General features: G+C 36.4%; 1 protein-coding gene across 1 annotated transcript; it reads right to left on the bottom strand.

Annotated features, from left to right (window-relative positions):
• Positions 1-6,798: 6,798 nt before the first annotated feature.
• On the bottom strand, positions 6,799-10,668 carry LOC105971468 (receptor-like protein kinase FERONIA). Its single transcript, XM_012996321.2, has one exon. It carries the CDS (start codon positions 10,517-10,519, stop codon positions 6,983-6,985), a length of 3,537 nt encoding a protein of 1,178 aa, XP_012851775.2. The 5' UTR covers positions 10,520-10,668; the 3' UTR covers positions 6,799-6,982.
• Between the last annotated feature and the right edge of the window lie 58 nt (positions 10,669-10,726).

Here is a 10,726-nt window from a genome sequence, read left to right as displayed (position 1 = left end):
GTCTAATTTAACCAAAAAGAAGGTGTGGCTAGAAAAAGAAAGACATATTTATAAAAATATATATATATATATATATATATATATATATATATATATATATATATATATATATATATATATATTAGATGATAATTTATTGGTGGTGATATGAAACTCTCCAATAATTAATCTGAATTAATACCCATTTAAGAGTGGGGATTTTATGACGGGCCTAGCATTATGGAGCCCTTTTAAGTCATTTCATTTTTGAACGGTCCAGCTCATTAGATCAACTTTAATTTAACTATAATACTTTAATTTGAGCTCAATCATTATTAATTATAAGGGTTAATCACAAAAAGTCCAATGACAAGGGCACTTAAATAAAATAGAGACATCCAACTTTTTTGTCTTTCAAATAAATCCAGTTCATTTAAATTTATTTGCAAATAAAGAAAATCCTTTTATATATACCAAAATTACTCTCAATTCATTGAAACCCAATTTAACTCCAATTTCATGATTTACACCACAATTTAGCCAAATTTCATCAATTAACCAATTTTAATTTCAAAAAAATTTCCCGTCAACTGCCGTTGACCGCCGGGTCTCCGGCGTTGACCTTTTTTTTATTTTTTTCTAAAAAAATATTTGAAATAATATTACTGTCTTGGCTGTTAAATTACTGTCCCCGGCAGTTATTTAACTGTCGGAGACAGTAATGTGTCTATTAATAGATTTTTTTTTTCTTCAAAAATATTTTAATTAATATTACTGTCTTTGTTGCTAAATTACTGTCTCCATCAGTTATTTAACTGTCGGTGACAATAATTTAACTGTTAATTGACTTTTTTTAAATATTTTAATTAATATTATTGCATTCGTTATTAAATTACTGTCTCCATCAGTTAATTTTACTGTCGGAGACAGTAATTTAACTGTTAATTGACTTTTTTATTCTTAAAAAAATATTTTTAATTAATATTACTGTATTCGTTGTTAAATTACTGTCTCCAGCAGTTATTTAACTGCCGGAGACAGTAATTTAACTGTTAATTGACTTTTTTATTCCTAAAAAAGATATTTGTATTTAGTATTACTGTATTCGTTGCTAAAATACCGTCTCCAGCAGTTATTTAACTGTCGGAGATAGTAATTTAACTGTTAATTGACTTTTTTTTTTTTTTTTTCGTAAAAAAAAATATTTTAATTAATATTACTGCCTTGGCTGCTAAATTACTGTCTCCAACAGTAATTTAACTGTCTTAGAAAATAATATTAATAATATTACTGTCCCAAACAGTAATATTACTGTCTGAGATGGTAATTTAGTAGTCAAGACAGTAAAATTAATTAAAATATTTTTTTACATTAAAAAAGAAAAAGTCAACGCCGGAGACCGGCGGTCAACGGTGGTTGACCGACCGGAAAAAAAAATTCAGGGAAAAAAAAAGTTAAAAAAAAAAAGAAAAAAAAAAGTCAACGGCGGTCTCCGACGGTCAACGCCGGAATCTGGTCGGAAAAAAAAATCAGAAAAAAAATTATTTTCTGAAAAAAAAATGGGGGATTAATGTGATATATTTATTTAAATCCGGGGTCAATGTGTAATATTAAGGAAGTTAGAACATAATTGATGGAATTGATAAGAATTATATTATGGAGGGTATTTTAGCCTAAAGACATGGGGATAGGTTTACTTGAGAGACTGTTTTTTCTGTGAACCAAAATGCATTTAAGTCTCATGTGATGGGCCTTTTTGTCATTCGCCCTAATTATAATTCCTTAGAGATGGTTTTAACTTTTAACCTTCATAATTACGGATGAGTTTAGTGTAAACGAGTTGAGTCTGCCTGTTTTGGCGAGCTCGAGCCAAGAGTATTTGTATTTTGGACTCGAGCTCGAGCTAATTTTGAATTTTTTGTAAATTTATTTATAATATTACTAAACTTATTTTATTATAATAAAAAAATAAGTAATGAACTGTAATTAATTTTTAAAATTTGTAAATGTATTTGTATATTATTATTATAATATTTCATATCATTTAAATTTCAAAATAATATATAAAAAATTAAAATAAAAATAATAGAAAGGTTCGCAAGCCGGCTCGTAAGCTCAAGAGCAACTACAAAGAAACTCAAGTTGGAATTTGTGTTTTGTCGATATGGCTCAACTCATTTACATAACTCTAGTTCATTTTATTGTACGAAAAACTCGTTTATCCTATTTTCCACGGCACATGAATCTGTGCGATTTATAGCATGAATTAAAATAAAATAAAAAATTGCTTACATATATCTTCTTGTGTCAAGTAAAATTTGCACCAAAGTCTCTCTAGTTTATTTTATTTTACAAAGAAAACTTAAAACATCAGAAGAAAAAAAACAATTCAAATTTTTATTCATGCATAAAAAACACACACACACCCCATGCTGGTGTTTAAGTGAAAGTTAAAAACCACATATATAACTACTACTTACCATTAAACTTTCATACACAACACCGGAAATTGCAGCAATCCCCGGTTAAACGGCAATCAACTGCCCGGCCGAAAGCAAGAATTATGATAGCCGCAATTCCGTTTGGTGTAAGTTTTGCTGTCTTTTCCAATACAACTGCCGTACATTGCACTGTCGCAGAAGGGTAATTCCGGTTTCAACGGCCGATAATTGATCGTATTCTTTCCTCCGGCCTGGAGAATCCTTCTGCTCGTTTCCGATTCCATCAGGAACTCCTCGCCGCCGTCGTCCAACCAATCGCCGACTCCAGTGACGTTGAACGCCGGAGCGCCGACGGTGCTCCGGCATTCGGCCTCCTCCGCGCTGAGGAGGAGGATGAGAACTACTAGTGCTGCTGCTGCTGCCTGAAGAAGCGCATTGATTTTGATTTTCTCCATTGTTGGTGGTGATTTGGGGTTTTCTTTTTTCCTTCACAATTTTGGAGGAGTGGTGTGTAATTATAGTATTTCAAAAATTTTGGAGTTGTGCAATAATTGAGCAGCTGTGGGGGCATAAATGCAATTGAATTGTGTCTCTTTTGGTCTCAATTGGCTGAATCTGATTCTAATTTTCATGAATTATGACCTCATAAATGTGTGGCTAGAAAATCTTATCAAAAAAAGAAGAAAAAAATGTTTAATTTCTTTCATAAGAAGAATTCTTATGAATGTTTCTTGATGTTTTACTATTGCAAACTAAAACAAAAAAATATATATATAAAATGAAAATATTAATTTCCCTCCATTTTAGTGTTTTTTTTATGGAATTTTCTCCAAAATCGTCAAATTCTTCAGCCACATCATCATCGACTTTATTTTTTTAATTTATTTATGTATATATATTAAATGTCAACTCATTCAACCAATTACTAAATCGCCTGTTATAGCAGGTCATAGGACTAAAAATCTCAAATTTTGTAACTTATAAGACTAAATTTCTAATTTTAAAATGTGGTGGACTAAATCTCTCAAACAATAAATTTACAGGACTAAAAGTATAATTTAACCAAAAAGAAGGTGTGGCTAGAAAAAGAAAAAAAAGATATATTTATAAAAAAAATAAAAAATATATTTAGATGATAATTTATTGGTAGTGATATGAAACTTTCCTCCAATAATTACTCTGAATTAATTAATACCCATTTAAGAGTGGGGATTTGATGACAGGCCTAGCATAATGGAGCCCTTTTAAGTCATTTCATTTTTGAATGGTCCAACTCATTAGATTAACTTTAAGTTAACTATAATACTTTAATTTGAGCTCAATCATTATTAATTATAATTCCTTAGAGATGCTTTCAACCTTCACAAAGTTTAGTATAAACGAGCTGAGTATGCCCGTTTTGGCGAGCTCGAGTCGAGAGTATCTTTTTTCGGATTCGAGCTCAAGCTCATTTTCAAATTGTCTTCTAATTTATTTAGGGCTCGTTCGGTTACCTATATTGGATTAGATTGGATTACATGAGATTGGATTAACTCCCTACTGACTAATTATTTTTTTAGTTAGTAGCATGTTCGGTTTGTTAGATTAGACTTTCTATTAAATTTGTTAAAATCAGTTATTATATATGAATTGTCTATAAAACCACTTAGTTTACAATAATAAAATATAATTTTAAGGATAAAATTGTATTTTTCCTTTTTAGTCACTCCCTATTAAATTAATCTCAGGGGGAGGGGTGCTACTAATTTAATGAAATAGTAGCATTTAATAGCGGGCTTTGAATTTAGTAGCGGGTTTGAAAAAATGTGAATCTTACCAACCGGACATGTTATTAGCCCCTACTATTTAGTCAGTAGAACCTTATAGCGGTAACCGAACGAGCCCTTAAAATATTACTGAAGTTATTTTATTATAATAAAAAAATAAAAATAAATAAATAATGAACTGTAATTAATTTAAAAAAAAATAAATGTATTTTGCATATTATTATAATAATATTTTATATCATTTAAATTCAAAATAACATATAAAAAATTAAAATAAAAAAGTAAAATAAAAGATAAAAAAAAAACTCGCAAGCCGGCTCGTGAGCTCAACAACAACTAAGAGGAAACTCAAGTTGGAATTCGAGTTTTTGTCAAGCTGGCTCATTTTATTGTACGAAAAAATCGTTTATCCTATTTTCCACGGCACATGAATTTGTGCAATTTATAGCGAGAATTAAAAAAAAAAATGAACTAGATTTGCTTACATATATGTTAAGTAAAATTTGCACCAAAGTCTCTCTAATTCATTTTATTTTACAAAGAAAACTTAAAACATCAAAAAGAAAAAAAATCAAATTTTTATTCACACATAAAAAAAAAAAAAAACACCCCGTGTTGGCGTTTAAGTGAAAGTTAAAAACCACATATAAGTACTTCCCATTAAACTTGCATGCACAGCACCGGAAACTGCAGCAATCCCCGGTTAAACGACAATCAACTGCCCGGCCGATTGCAAGAATTCTGATAGGTGCAAGGCCGTTTGGTGTAAGTTTTGCTGTCCGGTCCAATACAACTAGAGTATATTTCTGCGTCGCAAAAGGGTTTTTTTTCGGTCACCGCGGGGATAGTGGGCTTCTTCTTTCCAGCCTGGAGAATCCTTCTGCTCGTTTCCGATTCCATCAGGAACTCCTCGCCGTCGTCCAACCAATCGCCCACTCTCGTCGCGTTCAGCGTCGGAGCGTCGCCGGTGCTCGGGCCGCACTCGGCCTCCTTCGCACCGAGGAGTACGATTAGCACAAGTGCTGATGCTGCAGCCCGAAGAAGCGCGTGGATTTTGGTTTTCTGCATTTTTTGGTGATCAATTTGGTGATTTGAGGGTGTGTTGTGTTATGTAGCAACTTATATATATGTCATTGGAATAGAACATTACCAAATTAATTAGTTATATGCCATTACTTTTGGAGTTATGCAATAATTGTGTCACTTTTTGGTTTCAATTGGCTGCTTTCGACCTAATTTTCAGGAATCATGACGTCACATAAGTGGCGGCAAGAAAAGAAAGATTAAAATGTATATAGAGAGATAAATTATTACTACATAGTACATAGTGTATACCCATATGCTTAAATAATTTGTTTTGTCGCTTTGGGTAAATATTTTATTTTTCTTAAATTATATATCAATTAATAATTCCAATATTATAACACTAATTGTATTAATGAGAGGGGCCTGCACCCCAACTCCCATTGGCCTGCTCAAATAATTAATCTCTAGTTGATAAGTTTATTATGCTACGAAATACCATTAGAGAGAAGTAGGTAATGTTTGGAATCGTTTTGGAAGTTATTTTTTATTTTATTTTGGAGAAATTCGTATTGAGAGAATAATTTAGAAAAAAATATTGTTGTTTATAATTTGAGATGAGACAAAGCACGATGCAACAGTCAAATTACGTTTTAATGTGATAGAAAATTATATTTTAGAAGATAAATTTGAAAAATAAAATGATGTTAGTTTGTTTTTAGCTTCGACGTTTTCTAGTGTAGCAACGGTCAAATATTTATACTGTATCAGTCAAATTATGGTTGGAAGAGGAAGAAATTTATGAAATTGTTTTGAGATTTAAAAAAAAAAACTAAATAAAATACGAACTGATTTTGGAAAAGGAATAAAAAAAGATACCTTTTACATCATCAAATAGAAATCTAACAGCTGTCCTTTTTGTTGCCAGGTTTGATTCCAAGTCCAGCTTCTATGAGTGGCCCAACAGCTTCAGATAAAGCTTCAGCGTGGGGCCCAATTTCATTATTTTCCAGCCCATTAACTTCATTGTAACAAACGGTGTCGTTTCCATGCTAACAATTTCCCCAATTCCCCTAATTCGAGCCCTAGGGTTTCTTCTTCCTTTTCGACCCCAATTCCAGTTCTTCACAGCTTCCAAATCATCGTGGGCCCTGACAGATTGCAAGTTTTGTCGATTTCTTCTGCTAGTTTTGCGACGCTGAATACAGAAATTTGTATGTGCTTCCTTTGAATTTTAAACCGATTCATTAATTTTTTTTTTGAATCTTCTATGAATTGCTCGTGTTATCGATGGTCTAGATTCAAATTGGATTTTGATAATGATGAAAGGAATTCGCTGTGTGCATCTGTGTGCTGGTGTTTGAAGTTGAAATGAATGAGTAGTTAATTATATTTAAATTTTTGTTCTTCTCTCATTTTGACTGTGTTCTAGCACCTGAATTTGTTTAGTTCATTCATTTGGTACTCAAAATCATAAGAGAGAAATGCTGGGATTTAAATTCAGTTTATGATAATTTCCTGACCTTTCCGGATCTCGATGTTCACTTTTGTGGTGTAAAACAAACATTTGAGGGTGGGAGGACGAAGAATGTATGAACATAGTAGCTAATATTTCATTCAAGAAATCAAGATAAATAAATTCTATATTTAGGGTGTGCATTGCGGTAAATCAGAAACAAGTACGATAATAGTCATTGAAACGCATTCGACTCGTGTTGAATCCTAGAATTATTGACTCTCTGACTGGATATCGATATGTATTGAGTCAGCTCCTTAGGAGTTGAGCACCTTTATTTTACCTTCTGTGACTTCTTGCTGCTCTAATGCAGCCTCGAGTTGTGTCACTATATCGTTCATTGATGGCCGTCGATTCCCATGATCGAGTAAACACCTTCCAGCAGTTTCTACAAATATTCTAAGACTATCCGGTGATACTCTGCCCACCAGAAATGGATCAATACAACCAGAAAGGTTATTTCTCATGCACGACTTGATCCACTGGGCTAGACTCACTTGATCCTCGTCCAACCAACGATCCGATTCTTTATTGTCAAAAAGCAACTCAAACAAGACCAGCCCAAACGAGTATACGTAAGACTTTTCCGTTGACTCTTCTCCACGTATGTAATCTGAATCCAAATACCCCCAGTTATCTCTGGCAGTTGTTGGGACTCGATTATTTCCTTTATTTCTGGACAAACCCCATTCCGACACCTTCGGAACAAAATTCTCGTCTAGCCAAATGTTGGTGGATTTGAAGTCACGGTGAAGCACTGTCTGCTTGATAGTGGAATGGATATAGATTAGTCCTCGTGCTGCACCGATGCAGATCTGCAGTCTTCGTTTCCATGGGAGGGGACTCTTGAGAGGTTCGTGAAGGTGATCGTACAGTGTTCCATTTGGCATGTACTCGTATACAAGAACCATATCCGATTCCGTCTCGCAGTACCCTATAAGAGAGACCACATGCTTTTGACTTGGAGAAGATTTCGTTTGTGTCTCTTTCTGAGATTGCAACTCACGTGACATGCAGAGTCGGGACTCTCTAGTTCTTGACTGTCTGATTGCAACGAGTTTTTGCCCACCGTTTATGCATCCTTTGTATACATTGTCCGCTCCTCCAAATCCAATGACGAGACTGTTGTGGAAGTCGTTTGTGGCTGTCCGAATCTCCTGGATAGAGAAATGGTGGATGACTGCTTGCGGTGAAGCTTTCGGCTTTGATGGTGTTCTTGGTAAAATTCCGAATGGATCCCACCACCATTTATGTGTCGAGTTAGTGGCGGAACTGCTGTCCTTGGTCTTGAGTTTTGGGTTCTTTTGATCCCTGCCTCTGATTCTCGTACTTGAGCTGGGATTATCTTCGATAATAATCCTATCCGATTCGCCTTTTGGAGGAGTCATAATATCATCCATAGAAATAACCCCGTCGCTCCGATCACTGTCAGTTCGTCCGATATTTTCTTCCTCTTCCATTGGATCGGTGCTCTGTTGTAATGCCAGTGCTAACTCAAGGCCCATCACTACATCAGCCATTGCAGGCCTCCCCTGTGGTTGAGTGTGTAAGCATCTCCCAGCAATTCCTACAAACACTTTCAGACAAGCCGGTAAAATCTGCCCTGTCAGATTCTGGTCAATAAGTTGGTCCACTCTCCCCTCTCTAATGCAATATCGGGCCCATCCGGCTAGGCTATGTTGCTCCTCCTCGAGTCTTATTTCCACTGCAGGTCTTCCAGACAGCACTTCGAATAGCACCACCCCGAAAGAGTACACATCAGATTTTCTCGTCAGTTTGTGAGTCAAAAAGTACTCTGGATCGAAGTAACCAAACGTGCCTTTGACGTTTGTGCTGATGTGTGTGAATGAATCATTCGTCGGTCCCATTTTGGACAGTCCGAAATCTGAGATTTTGGCAACCCAATTCTCGTCCAGCAAAATGTTTGAGCTTTTCACATCTCTGTGTATGACCCTATGCCGGGAGTGCAGATAGTATAAGCCACGTGCAGCACTGATCGAGGCCTTGAGGCGCAGTTCCCAAGAGAGAGGAGGATTCGATTTCCCATGCCTGTATGTTTTGTAGATATGGTCAGACAGCGTTCCTTGAGCCATGTAGTGGTAAACCAACACCCTCTCTTGACCGTCATTGCAGTAGCCAATCAGAGAGACGAGATGCTTGTGCCTGATCTTGCACAGCATCTTGATCTCTGTCCAAAACTCGGTGTCCCCTTGTCTGGACTCTGATTTCAACCGCTTGATTGCAACCACTGTAGCCCCTCCATCAATACTCCCTTTGTAGACTCTGCCGTATCCTCCATTTCCAATATGAAATCGTGGGTCGAAATAGTTGGTCGCCAATCGGATTTCATCGATTGGAAATCGACGGCACCGATGTTCCATGGTTGATGATCTTATGTTCCTTGTCCCAGAATTTGTTTCAGAAATTATTCTCAGGTGGTAAACAGCAATATTCAACAAGGCTAGGATGACTGTCAGCAGGGCGGCAATCATGTTAGAACTGTAAATTGACTTCGGTTTCTTTTGCTGTGGCGTTGATGTTGAACTATGCAGCTCGAGAACGGGCCCCATGCCTGCTAGATTGTTGTCGGGGTTGCTCAACTTGAATACTTCTAACCCGTTGAATTGTCTATATGTTGATTCAATCTTGGCCTGAAGAGTGATGCTGAGGTGGCGCTTTCCCTCCGTTTTATCTCCATCCATCATCACAATGTAGTCTCTGTAAATTGCAACTCCAGATTCTCCACCCTGTTGAATAATATTAGCATCATTCTCTGCAATCTGATTGTTTATGAAAATCGAAAACTGCTGTGCTATCCTCGGGTGAAGCTCAGAAAAATGGAGCCTGGTTAAGTATCTAAATCCTAAATCCACTGGTATTCTCCATGTGAGATTATTCGTAGTGACGGTTTGCATCGTTCTTGCTGTATCGTAAACTTTGATTGGTGCAACGTGAGTTGATGTCCCTCTATATCCAACCGTAGTTAAAGTTTCGACAGGAAAAGAACCTGCTTCCATCAAGTATGTGGAGTCCTCGTCCCATCTCCGGAACATTCTTGAATCTTCCGCTGGTGAGATGGTGGTTCCGCCAACATTCAGCCGCCGAACGAGCTCGAATGCTGTGGTGTTATCTATGTAGAATCTGTACTTTTGGCCAACAACGAGGGCACCCAACTCCCCTTCTGGAGTGAAGTAAAGACCGGTGGGCATCGAGACAACCTCAATTGCATTGACAAACGCATAGAAATCATCTGACTTCCTTTCTTTCTGAGCTGGTGAGAAAGTTAAGGTCAATGCTCGGCTCTCGTCTACATTAACACAGTACTCTTTGACTATCTGCTTTTCACCCGAAACATCGGAAATAAGAGATGTGCTGAAGTTGCTGAGGAGTGTGTAAGGTCCAGCTTTAACGGTGAACAGGGCTTTAGAACTTTCGAATCCCTTGTACGATGAATCTCGATAGAAGTGGAGGCGGATGAATTTCTGACCTGGATTGACTTGAAAAACGTAAGTAAACTCGTGGCGAGACGCTCGAGCGGTTTTATATGGTACAGAATCGAGCGAGGCAAGTTTGTCGGTGGTTCTTGATTCGGAAGTTTTGCCGTTAATTTGCGGTGAGAATGTGGATTTGGGCGTCGAATCTCCGATCCAAATTCGGCCATCGAGTGCAGTTGAATTCCCGGAAGAACCGCAAGAAATGGCGATGCTGTCGAGGGAATAAGTAGCAGGAATGATCAGGATATGCAAGAACAAGGAGAAAATTAAGAAATTTTTTGATGATTCAGAAATATACATGGTGTTTATGTTTGAACAGAATTATGCCAGTAGGTTTTGATTGATTTGGAAAGGATAATGAGAGTTGACTGAGAGCAGAAATCACAAGTCTTGTTTGTTTTTACGTAGAAAATTCAATTGTTCTTTACTCCAACCCCCACCAACCTTGTCTTTTTAACGCGGCTTTTATTTCGAAAAAAATTAGCCTATGTGGATAGGCTGTTTGGC

The sequence above is a fragment of the Erythranthe guttata genome, chromosome 8, assembly GCF_056151865.1.
Source record: "Erythranthe guttata isolate IM_541 chromosome 8, IM_541, whole genome shotgun sequence".
NCBI classification, from domain to species: Eukaryota; Viridiplantae; Streptophyta; class Magnoliopsida; order Lamiales; family Phrymaceae; genus Erythranthe; species Erythranthe guttata.
The sequence above is the reverse complement of the archived record's forward strand: the minus strand, read 5'-3'. Positions and strand labels throughout refer to the sequence as shown.

Coding starts and splice junctions, on each gene's coding strand:
- LOC105971468 (XM_012996321.2), bottom strand. CDS start 10,519: ATGTATATTTCTGAATCATCAAAAAATTTCTTAATTTTCTCCTTGTTC.